The following is a 25,536-nucleotide window of genomic DNA, read 5'->3' as shown; positions in this document are numbered from 1 at the left end:
GCCTGTTCACACGGGCAGTTCAGTGTTCTATGCTCTTACCTGCGTGTTGGGACCCTTTGTGTTAAGGCACCTGATTTCTTACCCGGAGCTGTCTCGGGTGACCATAGAGCCTTTGGGGTGATCCACCTTTCTTCCGCATTCCCTGCCTCTCTTAGTGCCATCCACTCTTCCAGGTGTTAAAGTATCAGGTAAATCCTAAGCCTTGGTACCTGTCTGTGCTATGACCAAGTCTGCTCACTGTCTCTGCCATACTCTATTTCCAGTCCACACCCTCTCTCCTTCCCCTCTGCCTTAGTCCAGGCCACACCTTTGTTGGGGCCTTCTACTGCTCTCCCTTCCTCCACCCATCCTCTACAGAGTTTCCAGATCCTTCTGAAATGAATGTTTGGTTGTGCCTCTCCTGTGATAGCTCCCCTGGTAAGAGCCCTCAGTGTCATGGCATTTGAGACTCGCACCTTCAGGCCGCTCCCCAAATTCTCTCTTCTGCTCACCTCACCGGGCTTCCTAAACTAAGCTTAGTTTAGGATATAGACTAAACTTCCTAATCTAAACCTAAAATCAGGCCAAGATGAAAACTTTTGCTGTGTTTTTCTGTGTTTTTTTGGGGGGGGGTGGGGGTGGGCGGGGAATGGAGAGGAGAGGGTTTAACATTTCTTGAGCATTTATTCTGTGCCAAGAATATTATCTCCACTTTTCAGATGAGAATCTGAGATTATAAAATTTGCTCATGAGTATATGGCTAGTCAGCAGATTTGGGAAGTCCAACTACAGAGCTCTCACCATAACCACATACAGGAAGGCCCTTCTACTCTCAATGAAGCCCCCCTCTTCCTTCCAGCTTAGCTTCTGGTGGGTGGGAAGCTGCCATGATACCCTTCCTGTTATCTGGTCTCTCAGCAGCAGGGGGTGCCCTGCAGTAGTCCCCACCACCCCATGTCAGAGCTGGTCCCCTTCCCCAGTGGCGCACAGACCTGCCACACATCACAATCACCATCACCTGGATGCCTTTCCAAATCAGATGCCTGAGTTCCCTTTCTGGGGACTGTGATTCAGAAGACCTGGTGGGGAGGGAGAGAGGGACAGGGACTCTGTGTGAGAAGAGGTTCCCTAGTGATTTTGCCATGTGGTAGGTTTGGGAGCCACTGGTATGCCTCACTTCTGAACTCCCACCCAGCGCAGAGGGGCCTTTAATGAGCCCTTGGGTGCCTTGCTGAGTAAGGTTTGTGACTGCAAGGTGTCTCAGAGACTCCCGATCACCAGTTTTTGCTATAAACCAAGTTCTGCAGGATGGTCAGTCATTTGATTAATTTCATCTAGTTAATTCCTATTATTCTTGATGGAGCAGGAGACTCAGAAGAATTAACCTAAACTCTGTTAACTAATACTTGAACATTTTTTAGAGAACTTTCCTTCTTCTCTACAACGTGCCACTGTTTTCTGGAAGTTGTGGTACAAGTGTCCTGATTTTGTCACTTGCAAATCAAGAGGCTCTGGATTAATTACATTCTTCTTTATTCCTTCATTTATATTACTGGTGCTGCTTTGGGAGCAGTACGTATGACATACTCTCTGATTTACTCCTATGAGAATATGGTAGAATATTACAGTCCTATGAGAGGATTAGAATTGACCAAGACAGGGCCTGGGTGCTTTAAAATGTCTTGTCTGTCAGCTGATGATACTGACAGTCTGTACTCAGTTATTACCTCTGTCCACGTTGGGTTGTGCTCTAGCTTTCTGCTGCCTACTCCATAGGCTGAGGAATAATATGTATGGGAGACTTTCCGAAGGATAGATGGTGTGTCTGTCCCTCACATCAGGATAGGCAAATGCATGGCCCTATGCCAACATGTTCCAGCTGTGTTCTTCCTCCCTGAATTTAGCTGCCCCTCAGAGTGCCTCACTACAGTGGTCCAGGCAGCTCCCCTTCTCAGTGGAAGAGAGCACCTGACATCCTCCTGGCTTTTTATGTTCCAAAGCTCATCATTGGATCAGACCAGGCTATCCGAAGCTCTGTGCTTGGACTGTAGTTGGTCTCTTGTGGATGTCCTGGTATCAGAAATGGCTACATTCATGTTTGTTTGTTTTTTCCTATTCTTAAAATTCTAACCTTTATTGAGCACTTCCTTGTGTCAGGAATTGTGCTAAGTGCTTTAAATGAATTAACTTATTCAATTCACACAAAACCTTAAAAAGTAGATACTACTGTCTTCCCCATTTTACCGATGAGGACTTGAGGCTCAGAGAAGTTAAGTAACTTGCCCAAGACAACACAGTGAGTAAGTGGCAGGGTTACATGGACACCCCCAGGCAGGTGTTCTAGCCCCTGCTCTCAGCCATGTATCCTGTGACTGACCATTTTCTGCCAGGTGTTGGCCACAAGAAGCTACTCACCAAATTTACGTGATGCTAAAAAGACAGGTTGGCCTCTTTCTGTCTCCTGCCTTTCATTTCTCCCCCTGCCAGTGTGGCAGAGCTGGACTTCCCAGCTAGTGCTTTGAGTGGTGGGAGGGTGTGCCAGGTCCTTAAACACAGGTGTTAGTTCCAGAAATTAATTGGTAATCATAGCATCTGTTTAGAAAGCCCCAGCTTCCCTATCTTCAGTAATTACCTGTTAGAAACTTAGCATCCACAAAATTATCTCTGCCTTTATTGAATCCTTGTATAGTTTCAGCCTGTTGAGTGACTGTTGGGCTACCCCATGAGTTCAGAAAGCTTTCCAAATGTCAGCATTTCTACTGAAATTCAGCCCTCTTCTTCCTCTGCAAACATGTGCTATACCAGAAGAGTGGGCTTGGGATTTTAGGGCCTAAGTTCAAGTTTTGACTTTGTCACTTTCTAATTTCTGGATTATTGTTTTCTATTCTAATCCTGATTTCCGCATCTGTGACATGGGCAGTTTCTCTCAGAGTTTATTAAGATCAAATGAGATAAAAATGGGACAGTACCTTATAATCTGCCATTTAGAATTATACTAGATTTTATCTCATGCTTGTTAAATAAATAGTATAATCTTTTAAATTTTCTACTCCAGCAGAGGATGTGCCAGTTCTTCATTCATTCCCATTGCCCAACTCTGGACTGTATGCTATGCAGTTATGCCAGTCAGTCATTCAGTCATCCACTCACCCATTTATTTGACAAAATTTACTGAGCCCTGTACACTATGGGTCAGCCACCCAGTCCTGTCTGTAGAGAGCCTAATATTGGGCTGGCCAAAAAGCCCATTTAGTTTTTTCTGTAAAATAAAAGACACATTTTTTATTTTCACCAGTAACTTGATTGATTTGGATATCTTGAGTATGTAGTCTATCTCCTGCTATTGGCTTCTAGTGGATTGAGGTCAAGGGTGCTGCTAACCATTTTCCAGTGCATAAGACAGCCCCACAGCAAAGAATTATTTGGCCACAATGTCAATAGTACCAATAAACTTCTCAAATCACTGTGACACATTCGATCAGTCACAGCACCTTTTCCATACACTGCACAAATCTTTTTCTGTGTTTTAGTTGCGTTTTTACCTTTCATGAAAAATATAGTACACCAAGTGTATTGTATATTCCCTTCTAGTTTCTTCCATATTAAAATGGCCGGACAACAATTCACCAATTTTGATAAGTATTTTTCAAATGCATGCTGATGTGACAACTGCCACAATAACAGTCTAGCAGAATTGTTTCAGATGAAGTTAAAAACAACTAAGCATTACTACAGCCACAGAAAAAACTAAATGAGCTTTTTGGCCAACCCGATAATTGGTGAGCATGGCTGGAGGGTACTACATGGGAGTTGGGAGGAGAGGAGGTTGAGGGTCAGCAAGCCTTTGGGCCGTGGGAAGTGGCCATCAGATTTAGGGTTTGGGACTATCATGTTAGGTTTTGGGAATGTCGTGGAGGATGGGCAGGAAGGAACAACACTGGAAGCAGAGAGGCAGGTTAGGGTTGTAGCTTTCTGCCGTCAAGTTTATTTCAGTCTGACGTGCCCCTGCCTCTGCTCTTCAAGGAGGGGCAGACCAGCCCCATCCCCCTGTAGCTGGAGGAGCCAGCTCACCGAGCTCTCGTTCTGTGGGCAGTGCTCTGTAGGCTGAGGTGATCTGGTGCTGTTAAGGTTCATGTCCCAGCAGGTATGTGTAAGTTCAGACCAGAGTTCAGCCTTGACTGTGCCTCTAGAGGGAGTTGGGAAGCACCAGGTTTAACTGAGCTACAAAACCCACTCCCGGAAAGTAGAAGTGCACAGAGACTCAAAAAACTGCCTTGCAGATGCAGACGGTATGCAGGCATTATGCTCTTGGCAAAGCGGGTCCCTCTCTTCTTGCCATTCTTTCCTTGTTAGCCCAGGCCTCTTCCAGCTCTGACACAGCTCTGAGCCCAGAAAGAGTGTGCCAGCCACAAGCCCTGTAAATCAGAACATTTTTGCCCTCTGGCGGCAAAAGAAGGGAGTGACTTTGCAGAGAAGAGGCATCTGTTTTCCTCTTTCTGGTGTTATAGAGAGTTAGTGGGCACTTGTTTGTCTCCCCAGTGTCCCATAAGGGCCTTCGCTGGAGCTTCACGGAGGGGGGTCTGGCCCAAGGCCCAACTCTAACCCTCTGGCAGTGGACATTCCTGCCAGCAGGTGGCAGCAGGCCTCCTGCGAGACCTAAGAGCCTTTCTCCTGACCACAGCCTTGCCACACCTCTTGGCATGGGGTCCAGCGCCTCCCATCTAGAAGGACCTTGTCTGTGTGTACATGTGGGGAGGGGAAGGGTAGACATGAGTCATACGTGAGCCCTGCCCACGGGAGATCAGCCTAAGCAGAGAGACAGATTACCAGGCTGCAAAACAGAATAAAACGACCTTTCCAAGATGTGGGAGGCAGGGTGGTGTAGCGGAAGGAAGGAGGGCAGCAGGATTCGGACAGACCTGGGTTCCGAGCCTGACACAGCTCCCTACCAGCTGGGCAACCTTGGCATGTTGCATAATGTAAGGTGATTATGATGATAATAGCTAACATGTATGCGGTGCTTCCTCTGGCCAAGCACTGTTATAGGTGATTGAATAATTATATATTTATTATCTATTTAGGTATATTCACTCAATCCTTAACATTCCCTTGAAGTCAATACAATTATATCTCATTTGACAGATGAGGAAATGAAGGCACGAAGAAGTTAAGGTTCTTTCTCAAGTCATGCAGTTAGTGGACGGCAGAACTGGGTTCAGACTTAGGCAGGGCAGACACTCACCTTAGTGGTGGTGCACACGCAGGGCCGGCACCAGAAGAAGGCCTGTCATTATAAGCAGCTGTGCTATGACTTAATGACAGATGAGCATTAAATAAGTATTTCCTTATCAGTGCCCCATGTTTAGTGCCACTGATTCTCCATCTTCCTGGCAGATTTGGGCATGTGAGCGTGGCACACCTGCTTTTGGATCACGGGGCCGACGTCAATGCCCAGAACCGGCTGGGGGCCAGTGTGCTCACTGTGGCTTCTCGGGGTGGCCACCTGGGTGTGGTGAAGCTGCTCCTGGAAGCTGGTGCCTTCGTGGACCATCACAACCCCTCAGGCGAGCAGCTGGGGGCAGGGGACAGCAGGGATGAGCTGCTGGACATCACAGCCCTGATGGCTGCCATCCAGCACGGGCATGAGGCTGTGGTGCGTCTGCTGCTGGAGTGGGGTGCCGACCCCAACCACATGGCACGAACCGTGGGCTGGAGTCCGCTGATGCTGGCAGCGTTAATTGGAAGGCTTGGCATGGTCCAGCAGCTGGTAGAGAAGGGGGCCAACCCCGACCACCTCAGCGTGCTGGAGAAGACTGCCTTCGAGGTTGCACTTGACCGCAAGCACAGGGACCTTGCAGATTACCTGGACCCATTGACCACCGTCAGGCCCAAGACAGGTCAGGCTGCTTCTCCTCACCCTACCCCCCACCATGGCTTCACAGAGGACCCCAAATTGTGTTTAAATGGCTGAAGCTGAGGATTGACGAAGGGCGTGCAGAAATCAGCATCCAGCCTGCAGAGCAGTGGTACTTAAGATGTGCTGTGTGTAAAATCCAGTTGGGAGTGCCTGTTACATGCAACGTTTCTGGCCTACCCTCCAGAGAGAGATATGGTAGCTCTGGGAAGAGCCTGGAAACCTGCGTAGTGAGGTCCCTCCTCCCTAACCAGGTGATTCTGATGCAGGTAGTTCTGGGATCCTTTAAGAACAGGGTTAGTAAACTTTTTTCTAGTAAAGGTCCAGCTGATAAATATTTTAGACCTCGTGGGCCATATAGTCTCTGTTGTAACCACTCAATTCTGCCAGGGTGAAAGCAGCCATAGTGATATGTAAATGAGTGGGTGTGGCTATGTTCCAATAAAACTGTAGTTACCAAAACAGGCAGCAGGTCAGGTGTGGCCTTTGGATTGTAGTTTGCCAACCGCTGCTCTGGAACAATGTGCTTGACCTCATCTGTGATCAGTCCCCAAAGACTAGTTCACATAAAATTCAGCCCACTTTTGAAGGTTTTCAACATCTAATAAAGTGTCCTGTTTCTTTTTGCCATGTTTCTGGCATTTAAAGGGCTGTCTAAACAATCCTTAGCAAATCTGCCACAAGACACATTGCATTCAAAACTTCTAGTTCATCCTGTTCGGTAGAGCCATGAAATGCAATGTCACACACAGCCTCAGTACCCTCTTTCTGTGGTGGGTATGACTTCAGTGACATGCATCTCGAGCTATAAAGATGGGCTGCAGCCATGGCCAGGTGCTCACTTGGTAGGAGCATTGTCCCGTTCACCAAAAGGTTGCAGGTTTGATCCCTGGTCAGGTGCATATATATAGGAGGCAACCGATAGATGTTCCTCTCTCCCTCTCTCCCCTTCTCCCCTCTCCTTTCCTCTCATTTCTCTCTCCAAAATCAATGAACATATCCTTGGGTAAGGATAAAAAAAAAAAAAAAAAAAGAATTGTGCTCTTAAAATAAAGAAAAGATGGGTGGCAATGTATAAGCGTCTAGGACTGAAAGTGAAAATCTGAAGAAAAGACCAGTGGAGGGACCTTGGGTCGTTGCCCGAATTCCCCAAGCTCCTGTTCTGTTGTCCATAAATGGGGGACAGGAGTAGCACCGCCTCACAGGACTCCAATGAGGACTAGGTGAGGTCACCTGGCCCAGAGGAAGGCTAGAGAGGTATTGGCAGCTGCCATTACTCCTGTTACTGTTGTCATATTTGACAGGATGAGATCGTGGCTCTTAAGCACAGACGTCCCTGCCTCGCAGGCCCCAAGTGAAGGCTGGTTCTTCACTTTGTGGCTGGGTGGCCTTGGGCCTGTTCATTGTCCCTTCAGGACTTCGGTATTCTCTTGCATAAAGCCATTGTAATAAAGACACTTACCATGTAAGGATCTGTGAGCGAGAGTAAGATAGTGCCTTTAAATGTGTATCCAGCGCCTGGCACATAGCTAGCATTCAGTACATGGAAGCTATTATAATAGGGTTTTATTGACCATTCATCCGTTTAGTTATTCTACAAATATTTATTGAGTGCCTCCAATGTACCAGGCACTTCTCTCAGTACATGGGATTCGTCAATGAGCAAATCAGATCCAGGCCCTGCCCTTGAGAACATTGGCAATAAACAGGGAATAGCCTATTAAATAAAATAAGTTACATAGCACAGTAGGTGGTGAGTGCCGTGGGGGGCAAGGCAGAGGGTTTAGAGGGTGGCGGAGTGGGGGCGATGCAGGCTGGAGGTCAGGTGGCCATCTTCAGGTAGGACATCAGCAGTGGCCAAGGCTGTGTTACTAATAATGACAGGCTATTAAATAAATAATAGTAGCCCTCATCTCTTTTTGTGAGATGCCAGGGAATTCACCCCACTGGGGACTTAGGGAGCCCTGGGTCTCTCCCTTGAATTAGCTGTAGCAGGCTACCTTGGAGGCTACAACTGTCATTGTGACGCCCTCTCCACCCCCATGGTGGTGGTTTCTGGGGCTGAGTCCCCAGATCTGCTCTGAAATCAGTGCAAAAACTGGAGCCCGGAGTGAGGATGGGACCAGCCCAGGGCCACTTGGCATCAGGGGCACAGCTGACCCAGCCTCCTGGGGTCAGGCTAGACTGTCAGTGATTCATTTGTACCACACGGTTGCTTAGCAACCAACACTAAAGCCAGGTGACACTGCTCTTTTCTGTCAAAGGGTATTGGCATGAGAGGGTGCTAGCCCATAGCGAATTAGTCTGAAACACTTAAAGGAACATAACTTACTTACTAAAACGAAGATGCAGATTTGTTTCATACTAGTATTTTAGAGGCAGAATCAGACACTCGGTTCTGTGTCTGTACTTCCTTGAACTACCCTGAAGTTAAGTAGTTACCCTTGCTGGGGTGGGTGCCCATGACTAGTAAAAGTAACAAAAATTGCTCTTTGAAAAGGATCTAACCATTTCTGACGCATTTCCCATCTGTTTTATGGATCCCTGCAACCACCATGTGGCCCCCACATTAACATGGTATCCTCATTTTAGCCATGAGGAGACAGATTGCTCTAGACACATGCACTCATTCTGACACATTAACCCTAGACTCAATGCCTCCTGTCGGGCTGCAGCTTCCTCCCAGCTGTCCTGGGGGGACAGATGCTGATCTGGACCAGAGGTTAGCCCAGAGCCCCTGGCTTCTTCCTGCAGCTGCTCCATACCTGGAGCTGGTCAAAGGCAGCAGTAAGTCCTGCCTCCTATCACCAGTGAGGGGATGGGTCCTGACGATGTCTGCTTTCTGACAGGAGCAGGGTCCACACTAGCCAAGCTTGGAGGAAGGTGATGGATGAGCAGATGAGGGAGCAGCTGGCGCTGGGTGGGTGCAGCAAGGTCCAGCCTTGGGGGCACGCAGGGGGAGTGAGGGTCCGGCACCAGCCAAGTGACAGGGCTGCCAGGACCAGCATGTGAACACATCAGGTGGGTTGTCGCCCACAGGGAGCTGTGTCTGCAGGTCTGGGGCAGGGATGACTCTCCAAATCATATGCAGATTGCTTCTTGTTGGGAAGGAAAGCAAAAATTAAATCGGCTCTTCTGGAGGCCACGTTTATGACCGTCCTCTGGGCCTAGCTGCTTAGCTTCTCATCATCCTCTACTTTGGCATTTTCTCATGGTTGTCCATTTAGTTTTTAGGAGAAAAGAATCATTGTTTCCTTTTTTTTTTTTTAATCCTCGCCTAAGGATATGTTTGTTGATTTTAGAGAGAGAGGAAAGGAGAGAGAGAGGGAAACATTGATGTGAGAGAGAAACATCGATCAGTTGTCTCCCAGGGAGCGAACCTGCAACCTTTTGGTGTATGAGATGATGCTCCCACCAAGTGAGCCACCTGGCCAGGGCTCATTGTGTCTTGTTATTTATTTTATTTTTAAAAAGATATTATTTATTTATTTTTAGAGAGAAGGGAAGGGAGGGAGAAAGGGAGAGAAACATCAATGTTTGGTTGCCCCTTGCACGCCCCTAACTGGGGACCTGGCTTACAACCCAGTCATGTGCCCTGACTGGGAATCTAACCAGTGACCCTTTGGTTCACAGGCCAGTGCTCAATCCACTGAGCCACACTAGCCAGTGCTCACTGTGTCTTTTTTAAATTTTCATAGGAATTCAGATTTTTCCAAGACTCTGCTTTTCTATCATATCTAAGACAGGACATCCTAAAATCTGGAATGCCTAAAAACTTTGAGTGTGGGATTAGGAAATAGCCCGCTGCTCATTCATGTCATTTTGGTCAAAGGACTTCCCAACATCTGTCTCTGAACCATTTTCGGACACTCTTTGATAATAACCCTTCCAGGAGGGCTGCTGGATTTGTCTGTTACTTAGGTCTCCCATTAGGTTGCTTCTGAAAAGCCGGTAATTTTAAAAGCTAGACTGTGTTTTTACGCCCTTGTGACTTTTCTATGATGTTAAACCTTTCAGAGCTTAACTTTTAAAATCTTTGTTTACCTAGATGAGGAGAAAAGGCGACCTGATATTTTCCATGCATTGAAAATGGGTAAGTGCTTTAGAAAATCTTTTTCGATGTTTAAGTATGCAGTGCCACATTCTCCTGACCTAATATTTGTAGTCCTCTTCAAGGCCACCCAGAGTATATGAGGAAAAAACAGGCATTTTGCTGTTTCTTGACTCCCAGGAAGGCTCAGACCCTGGGGCCTGGGAGCTTTTACTGTGCTTTAGAAGCAGATTCCAGCCTATTCTCCCACGCTCCTCTGCCTCTCCAGACAAACCCTGTGGTTAGGTCCTGGCTTTCCCCTACCTCTGAAATACCTGGCTGCCCACCTACCCACTTCAGTCTCTTTGTGATGAAGGACTGTTTAACCTAAAATTTCCTCTTCTGCTACAGACCCCGCCTCCAGGAAGCCCTTTCTGATCCTCAACTCCTAGTGAAGCATGAACTGTTCTCTGCATGGGCATTGCCCTTACTCTGCTTCCTTCTTCTGTCCTCTTAAGACACCAACACTTCTCTTTTAGCAAAGCTATTCATATGGTTGTCTGTCCTTCATAGCCCAAGGGATTTGGAGTGGGGGCTACCTCCGACTCATCTTTGGAGCCTCTATGGTGCCCAGCAGCAGTGCAGAGGCAGGCTCCGCAAATGTTTGTTAAATGAACCCACTGGATACATACACCTGCAGGGCCAGGCCCATGGATCATTAGGGCCCCTGCTTCTGTTTGCAGGAAACTTCCAGCTGGTCAAAGAGATTGCTGACGAAGACCCCAACCACGTGAACCTGGTCAATGGGGACGGGGCAACCCCCCTGATGCTGGCAGCTGTGATGGGGCAGCTGCCTCTTGTGCAGCTGCTGGTGGAGAGGCATGCTGACGTGGACAAGCAGGACAGCGTGCATGGCTGGACGGCCCTCATGCAGGCCACCTACCACGGGTCGGTGCGAGCCCCATTCCCTCAGCGGCCAGGCTGATGGGATGCTCAGGCTGAGATAGGGTTCTTAATGGGGCTTCCTGGTCCTGAGACCTTCAGATAAACCCTGGGCTGTAAAGACATTGAGGCATGCAAAAAAAGATTAAAGAAGTACAGGCTCCTTCTTTCCTGCAGGAGCCCATCTATGTCCAGATTTTCCGTGACCTCATCACAGTGGCCATGAAAAACCAGGCAGCAGAAACGTTTTATGCAGAAAGTTAAGTTTTTGCAGGTTGATTTCAGTTGAACGGGATGATTGGTTCATTTGGGGTTTGCACACTGATGCATGGTGGCCTCCTTAAGCTGCCCCCATTGGAAATGAACACAGGCCATTCATGTCATTGGCTTCTCAGAGGCATCCAGTGATGACACTTACTCTAACCTTCTCCTTTTTTTTTTTTTTTTTTTAACAGACATTTGCTCTCCTCCCACAGCATGCCTGCCTCTTTTTACTAGACAATGTTATTTCTATAGCAATTAAAACTAAGGGGAGATGCCTTCTCTATTCACCTGAGTAGTAGCCATTTCTTGGCACCTTTTTTTTTTTTTTTAATAATTTGTTTGTTTATTTTTAGAGAGAGGGGAAAGGAGAAGGAGAGGGAGAGAAACATCACTGTGTGGTTGCCTCTCACTCGCACCCCCAACGGGGGACCTGACATGCAACATAGTCATGTGCCCTGACTGGGAATCGAACTAACGACACTTGGTTCGCAGGCCACAGCAGCCACGGCTCTCTAACCTTCTCCTTTTGAACAAATGTCAGCATTGACTGGCTTCGGAATCCCTTCTCACTGTCATCTGGTTGTCCTCCTGGAGCCCTCCTTGGAGGAGGAGGAGGCTGATCAAGAGGCAGGGATCTCACACAGCCTTGCAGCTGCAGGTGGTCTAATTCCAAACTAGGGCTCCTTCCTTGCCAAATTTCAAGTGATTGTAGCATTTTCCTGCTCCTTCTCCAAGTGGTGGTTTTCTTACTTGATGAGCCTCATACTTCCACCTCAAACATGGTACAGGGTTCCTGATCCAGGAGGAAGGAGTAGGGGGCCTGCATATAGTCTTGGCCAAGCGGTTTTCGGGCAGAGCCTTCAGTGTTCATTTTTTCAATGGTAAGAGCACTTAGGCTTTGATCTCCATCACTTTCATGTCTGACCTGCCCCAGGGGTAGGCGACGAGGCGTGTGGGATGATTAGCTGCTTTCCACACCCTTTGTATACACGCTCAGGGATGGGGCGCTATAGTGAATAGCAGGTCTTGTTTCTCAGGAGCAAAGCCATGCTTTTGCTTGCTGTGGGTCTAACCTGGCTCTTTCTTTCCTCCCCAGGAATAAGGAAATTGTCAAATATCTGCTAAACCAAGGGGCTGATGTCACTCTTCGAGCAAAGAACGGGTACACGGCCTTTGACCTAGTGATGCTGCTGAGTGATCCTGGTGCGTTGTTTCAGGAGAAGGGCTCTAAACCAGTGTCCCTTTCTCTGGCTGGGACCCTGATAACCAGGCTCTTGGGCACACTCACCTCTCACTGCGTTTCTTCTCCCTCCCTCGCACCCCACCCGTCTCCCCACTCCCTTTGCCAGTAAAACAGTCTATCCCTAGTAGGTTGTTTTTTCCCCGAGTGCGTTTTTAAGTGAAGTTTTTGCCTGACATTTTCAAAGAAACACATTCTTATTGTTGCATACTTGGAGAGAAAAAAGGAACAGTCATCAAGAGAAAAGCACTGTTAATAGTTTGTAGTAGTTTATTCTCCTTGTTTGTTGCTTTTTAATAACCTACTTGAGTTAATAATAACTAATAATACTTAGCTTTTCTTACATGCTTATCATAGGTCAGGAATTCCCACTAATCCTTTAGATACCTTTATGTGGAGGGTATTAGAGCCCCCCCCCCCCTTGACATAGGCACAGGGACATTTCATAATTTACCTGCAGTCACACAGCCAAAGAGTGACAGAGGCAGAATTTGAACCCCTGCCATCTGGCTGCAGAGTCTGCACTTTTTAAATACAGCACACCACTGCCTTCCTGTTGGAAGAGCTGTTTTTTCTTTCTGGTTAAGTGCGTTCAGTGCTACTGGCCTTTTTGCCACCTTTTTGACACCTTGATCCTGGACAGACTGGACAGAGCTGCAGGGCTGAGTTCCAGGGCTGACGGGGGTCATCTTGGGGCCACTCCCCGTAGCCCAGCAGACATATTTGCAGGTAAAACACTGCCTTTTGTGCCCATAGACACGGAACTTGTTCGACTGCTGGCATCTGTCTGCATGCAGGTGAATAAAGACAAAGGCCGGCCCAACCACCCACCACCTCTGCCCTACTCGAAGGTCCGACAGCCCTGGAGCGTCCCAATGCTGCCCGATGACAAAGGCGGGCTTAAGGTTTGCCTTTTCCTGTCTTAAGGAGCTTCAGAGAGCCAGGTCCATGGGATGGGGGATGCCTTCTACTTCCTGTTAACCCAGGGCTGGTTTAGGCTGGGTGAGGGGGTGTGAGCTGGCAGAGGTGGGATGTGAGATGAGGATGAGCAGTAGGGAGTGGTGGGGCCTGGGGAAAACTGGGGTGATTGTAACCACTTAGTGCCATCAGTGGCTGCTTTGTAAGAATGTGGGCCCATGTTACCAGATCGTCCCATTTCTTTTTTCTTTTTTCCGAAGAAACTAGAAATCCAGATTTTTATATGGAAATTCAATTTATAAGTGAAGGGAATATTTTAAATTTCTGCACGATGTAGTACTGAGCTGGTCAGACTGAATACCTCTGCTCCCACCCAGGCCATCTGTCTGTAGCTTCTGCTTTAGTGTACAGAACGTTTGCTGGTGGTGCCATTCTGGGATCTTCCTGCCGTCCACAGGCCCCATCAGCTTCTTCTGGAATCACCAAAACCACCCTCCAGTTGCTTATTTCCAACTGCAAGCCTAGTATCTTTCTTTGAAGCTCTCATTATCCCCATCTGCTCTACTTGTTTAAAGTGGAACTTCTTTTCCCCTATCCTGTCTGAGGTTCTGGTACCTCTGCAGGTCTGGGACTTGGTGTTCCTTTCACGTTGGTGGCTCAGTCGAGGCCCTGGATTCTTTCTCACTTTGCTGCCTGCAGAGGTCCCTTCACCCCTGTCCTCACTGCCATGTCCATAGGTCAGGCCATCACAGCCTTCCTTTGGGCTGTGCCAGTAACCTCTGAGCTGTCACAGGGTTATGAGGCAGCAACTGTCCTCCTTCTAGGTGGGGGAGCATCAGCAACAGTAGAAGATGGCTGGGCCTTGGTATGGACACGCTGACACCTCTCACATTGTCACTGGGATGGGGGGAAGAAGTTACACTGATCAATGTGGAGGTGTTTGGTGTCCCTTCTGGGTCTCCATGTCTCAGTCTGTACAACGAGGAGATTGATTAGACGAAGGGAAGCAATTAGGGTTCACTGCCACCTCCAGCCTATTGGAAATGGCACCTAAGGGCAGGGTCAGGAAGGATTTAGAGAACCAGGGCTTATCGGGAAGAGGTGCTTGGTGTGGCTGCTTGGTAATGCCTACTGTGGGCCGAGGGGGGAGGGGAAGCAAGTGTGAAGTACAGCAGCTACTCCGGGCTGGGTTTTCCCGGTGCATGACCTCTGCTCTGCATCTCCTTGGCAGTCCTGGTGGAACCGAATGTCCAATCGGTTTCGGAAGCTCAAACTGATGCAGACTCTGCCCCGTGGGCTATCCAGCAACCAGCCGCTGCCCTTCTGTGATGAGCCGGAGCCTGCACTGGACTCCACAATGCGGGCCGTCCCGCAGGACAAGATAAACCGCCCCGGGCTCCCCGATGTGGCCCCCACAATGAAAGACAATGGTGAGAAAAGGCTGCAGGTGGGGTAGAATTTCCAGTGGTCAGATCCAAATCCTCTGGGCTGAGGTCAAAGGGGAGATGATGCTGGAATGTGACAGTAGAGCAGAGTGGCTGGTCTGGCAAAGAATGGTAGAATGGGAGAGCTAGTGGCAAGAGTCCTGGGCTCCTGTCCCACACACCCTGCTCAGGGACCTGAGCCCATTGATACCAGGTGGTTTTTCTCACCCATCAAATGTGATGGGTCTCTGGCACTGCAAGTATTTTGAAATAGAATGAGTTACTTGGGGGGAGGAGGGTAGCGAGCCCCCCACACACTGGAGGTAGTCAAGAGGTGGGATGACTTTGCTGGTGCTGAAGGAGATTCCCACACTGATAGGGAACTCGGTCGGATCATGTCCCTTCTGACAGACTCCCCACCCCAGACCAGCTCCATTGGCACCATTGTTGAGACAGAATATTGAACTGGGTGCCCCACTGTCTGACCCAGCATGGTAGTGGTTTATGGAAAAGCTCAAAACACGCTCTGAGGTACATTTTTAATGCTTTCCTTCTATTCAAATATTGAATACCAATTATTATTAAATATTTAATGTCCCAGGAGAGTTGGTTTACCAGGATGAAGGCCAACCTGGTCACTCATCCTCCAGCCATGAACTCGTGGGGTGGGGCTCATTTCAGGAAACTTCCATTTGTCTCTCAGGTCCTGGGAGCACGAGAGGAGAAAAGGAAGATGCGTTATTGACAACCATGGTGAGTATGGGGCTTTTCTGAAAGCATTTTAGGTCTCTACCAATCATTAGTTAATTGATTGACAAGGAGGGATGTGAGCATTTGTCTTTATGTGGTGGTCACAGATAGGGTTGTTATAAAAATATGTAACAATGGGACCCTGACCAGTGTGACTCAGTGGCTTGGATGTCGTTCCACAAAGCAAAAGGTCGCTGGTTCAATTCCTGGTGAGGGCACAGGCCTGGGTTGTGGGTTTAGTCTCTGGTTGAGGGTGCACAAGAAGCAACCGATTCATGTTTTTTTCGCACATCAAAGTTTGTCTCCCTCTCTTTCTCCCTCTCTTCTCCTCTCTCTAAAAATAAATAAAATATTTAAAAAATGTGTAACAGCGGGTACATCTCTGGCACTGAGGGGCTGGAACAGATGCTAGCCTGAAACTGTGGGTGAGGCTGTGCTGGGGCTTAGTGGCCTAATGGGAGCCCTGACCGCACTCTGCGGGAGGCGGTCTGAGGACAGGGCATTGAAGGGGCAGCAGTTGACGGGCAATGTCAGACATCTGGTTAGGGGGAGCCAGGTTGAGAGGACTCACAGAGGATATTCCGGCCTGACAGAGGCATCAGGTTCCTCACCTAGGGATCTGTCAGGATTAAGTTCAGCTGTAAGTAATAGAAAGTCCCCAAAAAACGGTGGCGGAAATAAGGTAGCAGCTTAGTTCTCTCAAGTAAGTGAAGTTCAGGACTGGTCCATTGTTCTATGGAGTCAGGGACCTAGGTTCCTTCTATCCGTTGGTCTCCTAGGCATGGCTTCTATTACCTAGGTCACCTCTCAGTCCCAGATGGCTTCTAGACCTCTGGACATTGCTGCCTCATTCCAGCCAGCAGGAAAGAAGAGGTGGCCAGGTGTCTTTCAAGAATTTTCCTGGAAACTCACACATTTCTGTTTACATCCAATTGGCCAGAATTTAGTCACATGGCCACAACACACTGCATAGGAGGTTGGGAAATGAAGTCTTTGCTCCAGGAGGTTGTGTGCCCAATTAGATATCAGGGGTGTCTACTAAGGAGGATGTGGAAGATGGATACTGGGGGCCAGCCAGCAGTCTCTGACTTAGGGATGCTCTCTTTCATGCTGGTGGTTTTTAGATACAGTCATCCACAGGAAGATCTTAGTCTCATGCCTGGCTCACAGTGAGCTCTGTTATCTGCTGTGGGGCCTTGTATGTATTCCCTCACCTCTCTGGGCTTCTTATGCCTCTACTCTGAAATGAGAGCCTTCTGATTGGGGTGGGACTCAAGTCCATATAGCTCTGAGACCCTAGTCTGGAGTCTGGCCAGGAGAGGGCAGTATTGGAAAGGCGCTGGGAGCAGAGAAGCTCCCTTAGCCGGCTTAAGCTGCCTCAGGACCTGCCCAGCAGTGACGGGCCTGCTCCAGCCCACCATGCAGTAAGTGTAAATCGCCGTCTCTACACACTGACTGTGGGAGCTGGCACTACCTGACATTTGATACTATTAAGTAGCATCAAGAACTTTCAGTATGATGACAGAAAGGCTCTTATTGAAATTTTGGAAAATGCAGTAAAATATGAAGAAGAGAAATAAAATTACCCTTGATGACACATATAATCATTATTGACATTTCATGGTATATATTGCTTGAGCATTTTTCTTAATATTTTTAGCGTCTGTGCATGCGATATAAAGCTACATATCATAATAACAGATACTACTTAACACAGCACTTAATAAGTACCAGCCACTTCTTGCCGCACTTGACACACATTCACTCCTTTAATATCTCTGGCCGCTGTGCAGAGTGAGCACTGCTATCATCCCCATATTGTGCTGAGCCTGATTTATTAACAGTTTTTCATGGCCATCTTTTCTAAGTCACTGAACACTCTCTGCCCACATCTCATCAAACAGCTGTGTGACACATCTCCTTTGGACTCTGGGAATTCTACTTTTGTTTTTTTAAAAACAGCTCTGATGAATATGCTTAGACCTTAGTTTCCCTCTCTAGCCTGATTGTTTCCTCAGGATAAATATGTAGGAGTTCCTGGGTCAAAGGGTGGAAGTCTCATTGCCTTCCAGGAAGGGTGCAACGATTTAGAAACTCACTGGGAGTGAAAATGTCCACCTGTGCTGGGTTTGCAGCTGCAAGTGTCCTTGGTCGTCTTCCATCCAGTACAAATCTCCATTTGCTGGATGGAATGGCTGAGGTCCAGGGGGAACAGCACGTGTTCACAGACTCTCAGAAAAGCTCCAAAAAGCTGTGGTGGGATCCCAGGACGCCCACCCTCTGCCTTGGAGCTCTACTGTCCTGCCTCCTCATGCCCTGTAGAGGGCAGCAGTGTGTCCGTCTGCCCCTTGGCAGATGGAGGCTGGCCCCGGAGCCCTGCTGAGTGGGCGTTTGCAGTCATCCTTGCAGAGAGGCCCAGCTCCGAGGCAGGTTTAGCTGTGGGGTGCCCTTCCCTGCAAAGTACCATCTGGCACTAAGTTCAGTGTCTTTTCTTAATTAAAGTTAGTGTGGACTGTGTGAATGCTTTTCCTTGACAGTCTACCGTTCCTCGTTGTGTGGATTTTATACTGACCCCAAATCACATTTTCAAAATTTAAAATTCAGTACCAGTTAAAAATGTCAGCTGTGGGAGGTGCGGCTGGAGAGTGGGATGGGGAAGGGAGTGTTCGCTGTGCTCACAGAGAGCTGGCCTGAGCCTCCCAGTCCCCTCATCCCCTACTCCTCCCACCTGAAACCCCCAGCTGTGGTCACAGGAGTCTCCTTGCAGCTCCACACATGTGTCCTGCTTCTCCCCAGGCCTTTCCACATTCTGTTCCCCCCACCTCCAGTGTCCTCTTCCCCATCCCCGCTGGTCCAACTTGCATGGGCCTCCGGGCTCAGCTCAGGTGCCCCTCCTCTAAGAGGCCCTCTACATGCAGCAAGGAGAGCCTCCCCTGTGCTCGTCCAGCTCCCTGCCCCCTCACGCAGCTTCACCTCAGCTCTCCATCCCTCTGTCCCTGTTCTAATCATGCTGCTGCGGCTGGACCCAGGGGAAGCCAGCAGCTGGAGCAGAGCAGACGTGGGCATTGCTCACTTGCTGGGAGGAGAGCTGAGGACACCATGTGGGATTCTGGCTTGGGGGGGGAGAGGTAGATAGGGCCATTTTCTGAGAAGCAGGGAAAACCTGGAGCCTTTCTGTCAGAGCTGGGAGCTCCAGGGCCGTAGTCTAACCCACAGCCTGTCTTTTGCAGCTTCGAAATGGAGCCCCCTTCACCAGACTCCCGAGTGACAAGCTGAAGGCAGTCATCCCCCCTTTCCTACCCCCTTCCAGCTTTGAGCTGTGGAGCTCTGACCGGTCCCGGACATGTCACGACAGGAAGGCAGACCCCATGAAGACTGTGCTGCCCCAGAGAGCCAGCAGGGGCCACCCCATGGGTAGCGGGGGCACAGACATCGTAAGTTGCCCGGCTGATACTCTGATGTTATTCACCGCTCACCTAATTGTGATATGTTGTAGCCAGAAGGTCCTCAGACCCACTGGTCCAGAGGGTTAAAGCTTTTTTATCTTTGTAAGTGAGTGATACCTTTTGTCTAATAAAATCCTGTAAGGAACTTAGCCTGTAAACAGATCACAGTGTCAGAGTGCAGGGAATGAAAGCAGAAGCCCCTCTTCTCTGTCCTTTCTCTGGGACCCTGGAGCTCCAAGGAACACAGTTTGAAGACCTGAGCTCCTTCAACCTTCCCTTTAATAGAGGAGGATCCTGGGACCCAGAAAGGGGAAGTAATTTGCTGAAAATCACCGAGATGGGTCAGACCTGAGACCAAAAAATCAGATTCTTGGCTTTCAATCAAGTTCCACACTACATTATTGCTCAGGTGCATGACCAACAGCAAACAGTAGGCCACTATGTACGCTATTGGTGTTTCCTTGCACCCAGGAGTGTGACGTCTATCTTTTGGACCACAGTGCTTTTTGTCTTTGTCGCTCTTGGTGCCTCTGTAATATGCTGAGGTGTCCTTGAGTCAGCAAGTTAGCTCCAAATGTGTAGATTGCCTACGCCGTGGATACAGTGAATGGGCAAACCAAAGACGAGGATTTCGGACATGCCCTGCCACTGTTTGCTCAGTGATTAGAGAAGCTTAGTGCCTCCATCTCTGGTATATTGTGGGGCTGACCCCTGTGCTTGCTGCTGCCTCCCCAGGTCATTGCAATATCAAATATTGACAGGGAGATGGAGATCCTGGCCCCTGAAGATGCTCCGAATGGGCAGGGCTGGTTTGCATTTGGCCAACAGCGTTGGGGGAGTCGAGTGGCCCTGAAAGTTGGGTGACCCGCGGGAATTGATGATGTCATAGGGGCTCAGCCTGAGCTAATGGTCAGGTTGTCAGCAGCTAGAAGCGAGGGCCCACCCCTTAGGGGACTCCTAGCAGGCCGAGCACAGGTCAGTGAGGATGTGTAGGGCAGATGCGGGCGTTGGCTGCATTGCGCCAGCTGAGCTCCCAAGCCCGTACCCGCAAGCCCTTACCGTAACACCCATCTTATTCTTGCAGACTCCTGTCAGGCCCGTTAAATTTCCATCTCTCTCAAGAAGCCCAGTCTCTCCTGCCAATTCTGGAAACTTCAACCACTCACCTCATTCCTCAGGCGGCTCCAGTGGGGTCGGGGGTGTGAGTAGGCATGGCGGGGAGCTGCATAACCGCTCAGGTGGGTACCAGGCACAGCCACTGAGGGGAGGTGGGGAGGTCCCTTGGCGTTGAGGGCGTGAACCCCCCTCCCCATGCCCACTCTGCAAACAGTCTCAGAAACAATAACTACACATTCTTGTCGTCTTGATGTGGCCACAGGATTTTCCAGCAAATTTACAATTCTGAATTTCTTCTCTGCATTTTTTTGTGAGGCAGGAGTGGAGACAGAGGAAAGGAAGTTTATAATGCTTTAGTTTTCTCAGAAATTTTTACAAGAAATTAGGAGAAATGCATAGTGTTTTCATGGTGTTTAAAATCCTTAAAGGTAAAAACCTTAGCATCTGATCCTGCCTTTCCATTAAACGGATTAGGAAACTGAAGCTCAGAGTGGACAAGAGATTTGCTTAGGGACACATGGCAAGTCGGTGATAATTAGGACCCAAACCAGTTATTTTGATCGTACAGCATACTTTTATGTCCTCTCCAAGGATATCCAGCATTAACCAAAGCCAGCTCTGCAGGAAGAGCTTCCCTGCTTAATGCCATTGCATAAGGGGTGCATGTGTCTTGTAGAAACGCTTTAAACCAGATAAACCAAAAGATGATGATCATCATAATGATAATAGCTATAAACCTCACCCACTAGAGGTCATAATTAATACTTTGGTATTGCCTTTGTGAAGTATTTTATGCATTATTGTATTATTAAAGCGGAATAATTTATAGAGCTATTATGTGCCAGGCATAGTATCAGACCCTTTAAATGGATTGTCTCCTTTGGTCCTCCAACAACCTGCAAGGATATATTCTCCGTTTTACAGATGAGGGGGCTGGGGCTCAGGAAAGTAAAATAACTCGGTCAAGGTCACACAACTGTGAAGTAGCAGAGCCAGCACCTAAATCCAGGCAAGCTGACCTCAGAGTATAGACCGCTCTGCAACCTTTTTTCCTCTTTGTACACATCACCATGCTGGGAACACCTTTTCATGTCCATTCACCTGTATCTACAGCATCTTTTTAATAACCGAAGAGCAGTCCATTCTTATGAGGTATCACACTTTCATATAACAGTTCCCTCTTGTTGAGCTCTGAGGCTTTCCTAGCTTTTTGCTCTTATAGATAATAACCTTGCTAAGGAATGCCTTCATGCCTCCATATCTGCATACTCTGTCAGTGATTTGCTTAACATAAGGTCCTCAAATTGGGGTGGTGAGGTCAAGGGGCTTGTGTATTTTTAAGGCTTTGGATACATTTTGCTTTCTAGAATGGCTCTGTTTATACATGTAAAATACTTACTGCAGTGCCCGGCACGTGGTAAATGCCCCGTAAGTGTTAGTCACCCGTGTTCTCCCTTTGGCACCCTCCTGAGCCCTGGGTATTATCACTTCCCTTTTTCTTTCATGATAATTCAAGGTTGCCAGTAGATCTGGGGAAACTGGGAGGGGGAACATGTCAATCAGGGTCAGTCAGGGAAGCTGACAGCCGACTGTTAGGGAATAAGGAAGTTATTGACACAATATGGGAGGAGCTGGGGATGTAAAGGGCCAAAGGGGGAGACGGAGGTCGAGGGAGGAGCCCTCTCTGGCTGGGCAGGTGGAAGGCGCTGCACTGGGCTGCAGAGGGAATTCAGGGCAGGACAGACAGGCATCTGTGCTGGCTGGAGGCTGGCTGAGCTGGCCGTGGCAGCAGGAAAAGCGAGGTCAAGCCGATCTCACTGGCACTGCGTCATCAGTCACCACCTCTTACCGCGAAGCCTCTGTCACATGATGACCATTGCATCGCGGCCACCTTCTGATTCTCATGCAGAATCCTCTCGTGGTCAGTCCTGGCCCAGAATCACATAGAGAGGGGTTCTGGGACCTGTGGTTCTGGCTCATTCAAGTCAGCACAGGAGGCCCATCGCACCATGTTGCAGTCCTCTGGGTCCGTGGCAGGCATCCCCGTTCCTCTTTCCTCAGGTGGCAGCATAGACAGTGTCCTGTCCCAGATCGCCGCCCAGAGGAAAAAAGCAGCCGGACTGTCTGAGCAGAAGCCCAGCCATCAGTCAAGTCCTGCTGGGCCAGCACCCGGGTCCAGCCCTTCTGAGCAACTGGTCTCCCCTGCAAGTGGTGGTCCTGGTGGCAAGGTGCTTGTTCTGTGTCTCTCTCCTCCTGTAACACTCACAGCTTCTGTCCTAACATGCCGGGGAACGTGGGTGCCATGGTCATGGGACGGGCCGCTTTCAGCACTGCTCCTGGGTTTTCTGAGGAGGGCGAGATTGTGTGGGCAGTCACCGAACTCGCGCCCTATGCCCTTGGTCCCCAGCACACAGGGCCGCCTCCCAGCTGATCTCCAGGGCACTAGTAGGTACCTCATCCAGCCTCTTGTCGCACACATCTGTTTATTGATTAGAGCAAGAGGGTTCAGAGTGTGGCTTCAGGAGCAGGCTGCCAGGGTTCAACACTCAGCCCCACACTTGAGCATTTAGCATGGGCCCCTGGCCCCTGGTGAGCCTGTGTGCCAGCTGTGCTGACAGTATCAGCGCTACCTTATTCATGCAGTACACACATCTTTGGAGCTCTGCTCTGTGCCTGGCACTGCTAGCAGTGGGGATCCTGCAGTGAATGGGGGTTTCGTGGTCACTTGCAGGGTGTCACTATGACCCAAGCAGTCTCACCTCAGTGTGGTAGGAGCTGTCGAGAAGGGAGGATGCCCGGTCACGTTTCAGGACATCAGTGACATCTAAATGGGGACCTGAGAGGAGCCAGATGGAAGGAGCAGGGTGTGAGACTGCTCCGGGGTGAGGGGATAGCAATCACAGAGCTCTAGAGGCCAGAGCATGGCAGAGGGGAGGAGCTGAGGAAGGTCAGTGGGCAGGACAGAGCCTGGCCTCAGCTCCCTGCTGTGACGCCATTCCTCCAATAATGCAGCCCAGAGCGGTCACCACATTGTATCTATGGAGTCTGTGATGGACCAGAAACCCTAAATGCCTCCCTGGAATGGGGGGTATTTTAATGTCTTCACAATGCCTCTTCCACCTCCTGAGCCCCCCATCCTGGGTTGATTAATGGAGGGCGCCTCCAGAATGTGGGTGTGAACTGGCTCCTCCCCAGGTGGCCCTCTGTGTGCCCCACCCCACAGTGGTGCAGTGAAGCCCATTTCCTCCTCTGAGAGGACCCCAAATCCAGGCACAACCCCATTCTTCATCATGTTTTCTAGATCTTAAGCTCTTCCATGAGAACAGTTGGATTACCCGAGGGCCTCACACTTGGACCTGAGCCCAGAAATGCCTCCGGAGATTGATGTTTTAATGAATGAATGAGAAATAGTCTATATATTTCTGCCCAGCCACCGTTGGTTACACAGCTCTCTTTGTTGTTCAAAGTCCCTTTTGCAATTGGACCCATGTACTTAAGTTCCTTTTACAATGTAGCTCCAGAGAAAGTTTCTCTGTCTCTGCATTAGCATATTTTCCAATAGATTGCAATTACTTGTGTAAAAGGATCAATGCAATTAAGTTCCTTTTAGAATTTGGCTCTAGAAAACAAGTGTCTCTACTGATACTTGGATACATTTTTTTCCCTCAAATAGTAAGATTTATATAATTATCATATTTCTCTTTTTGCCTTTGCTGCTAGGAAACTCAGAGCTACTCATTAAAGTAAATTTGCTAGTCTGGGCTTTGATATAGTTGTCCTCTGTTTCTATTTTGATGATCTTATTAGATGTGTTAGAGATTATTAGCTTCTTTTAATTGGTGTTGAAAATAGGTAGACATCTAAGTTATAAGTTATATTATTATCTCACTTGAATTCATCTGTCATATATAATCTATATACAAGTATATTCTGATGAAAGGAAATTGTGTCAAAAATGCATTTAGGAAATAATAAACTGGGAAAATGATCCAGTTCAATGCTCACCTAATATTCTTAACATAATAATATGCTGTAACCTTCAGGTTTCTGGGCTCCACCCAGCATAACTGAATGAAACTCTCGAAACAGGGTCTGGGGAATCTGTTTCCCCCGCAGAGAGTGTTGCAGCCAGCCCAGCTCAGGGCTTTTAGAAACCACTGCCCTAAATCAAAGGACCACCAGGAGTGGGCTTTCTGTCAATGGCTCCAGAAAATGGAGACATGAAGTGCTTTTCAAAGACTCCCTTAGGAAGAATTAGAAATTAGTATTCAAAATACAAGCCTCCTGAATCTGGTTTTTGTACTTTGCTTAAAACAAGCTGTACTGTAATAGTGGAATGTTCACAAGGCATGACTTCTAGTATGTTTGTGAATCAGTGTGAAGTGAGCCTTAGGAGGCACAGAAGTGGGGTGGTCAGAGCATTTTTTTCTATACTTCCCAGACCTCTGAAAGCCTAAAGGCCCACTGGGTATATCTGCTTTCTGTTCCCACCCCGAAGCTCGGAGGTTTAAAGCGAAAAGCATTTCCTCAGCTTATGAATCTGTGGGTCAGCAATGTAGTCGGGACTTAGCTAGGCAGTTCTTCTGATCTGGAGGGATCATTTGCATGTCTGGCTGTTGGCTGTGGTGACCAGGATAGCTGGGCCATGTGTGTCCACAAGCTTGGATATGTTCTTGTGGCAATGGCTAAAGCCATGAGTTGAAAAACCATCAAGTTTAAGCAAATAGACACACCCAGTGTTGGAGAACACAAGAGTTACATAGCAAAGGGTATGAATCCAGGGAGGAGTGGAGATGAGACTGCTAATGTCATCAGTCTTCTACACTGAGGACATAGAGAATAGTTCAGATATTTCAGAGCACAGCAAATGGTATATTTACCTGCCCCTTCCTTATAATGCTGCCCACAAATTCAGAGCATCATGTTTCTTTGCTTTTGGTTGGGGTAGATCTGTTTTATAGGGATATACTAATTATTTCCTGTTTAATTAGAACCTTTATTATTGAATTTCTTTATAGAAAAAGAAGAGGGAAGAATTTATTAATAATATAGGCAGTTAATTGACACAGTCTTTTAAAACATAAGGAAGGGACATCCTTTTCCACTCTGGGATTTAGTTAGAAGGAGGGGTTAGCAGGAGAGGTGTGCCTGTTTTCAGGCATAAAATCTTAGTTTCTACTATTGTATGTTTTTAGAAAGAGAGAGGGGACGGGAGGGAGAAAGAGAGGGAGAGAAACATCGGTGTGTGAGAGAAAAACATTGGCGTGTGAGAGAAATATCAATCGGTTGCCTCTCAAACGTGCCCCAACCAGGGACTGGGCCCGCAGCCCAGGTATGTGCCCTGACCAAGAATCGAACCAATGACCTTTCACTTTGCAGATGATGCCCAACCCACTGTGCCACAACGGTCAGGGCCTATCGTACTTTTAAGATGTTCAGTTTTTAGCAAAAATTACAAGACATATGAAAAGGCAAGAAAAACTACACTCCCAGAAACAAAGCAATCATTAGTA

At 48.3% G+C, this 25,536-nt stretch overlaps 1 protein-coding gene across 1 annotated transcript in view; it reads left to right on the top strand.

The window, feature by feature from the left end:
• The window catches only part of ANKS6 (ankyrin repeat and sterile alpha motif domain containing 6), a 44,618-nt gene that overhangs the window by 2,260 nt on the left and 16,822 nt on the right, over positions 1-25,536 (top strand). Inside the window, exons 2-11 of the mRNA XM_090274484.1 lie at positions 5,374-5,876; positions 9,942-9,986; positions 10,667-10,871; positions 12,226-12,332; positions 13,126-13,274; positions 14,519-14,717; positions 15,415-15,464; positions 18,692-18,895; positions 19,992-20,145; positions 22,085-22,251. Of these exons, the coding sequence (XP_090130610.1) occupies positions 5,374-5,876; positions 9,942-9,986; positions 10,667-10,871; positions 12,226-12,332; positions 13,126-13,274; positions 14,519-14,717; positions 15,415-15,464; positions 18,692-18,895; positions 19,992-20,145; positions 22,085-22,251 (1,783 nt within the window). The remainder of the gene's footprint in view (positions 1-5,373; positions 5,877-9,941; positions 9,987-10,666; positions 10,872-12,225; positions 12,333-13,125; positions 13,275-14,518; positions 14,718-15,414; positions 15,465-18,691; positions 18,896-19,991; positions 20,146-22,084; positions 22,252-25,536) is intronic.

The sequence above is a fragment of the Furipterus horrens genome, unplaced genomic scaffold (assembly GCF_987537825.1).
Source record: "Furipterus horrens unplaced genomic scaffold, mFurHor1.1.pri manual_scaffold_4, whole genome shotgun sequence".
Classification (NCBI taxonomy): domain Eukaryota; kingdom Metazoa; phylum Chordata; class Mammalia; order Chiroptera; family Furipteridae; genus Furipterus; species Furipterus horrens.
This window is presented reverse-complemented; position numbering and strand designations above follow the sequence as displayed.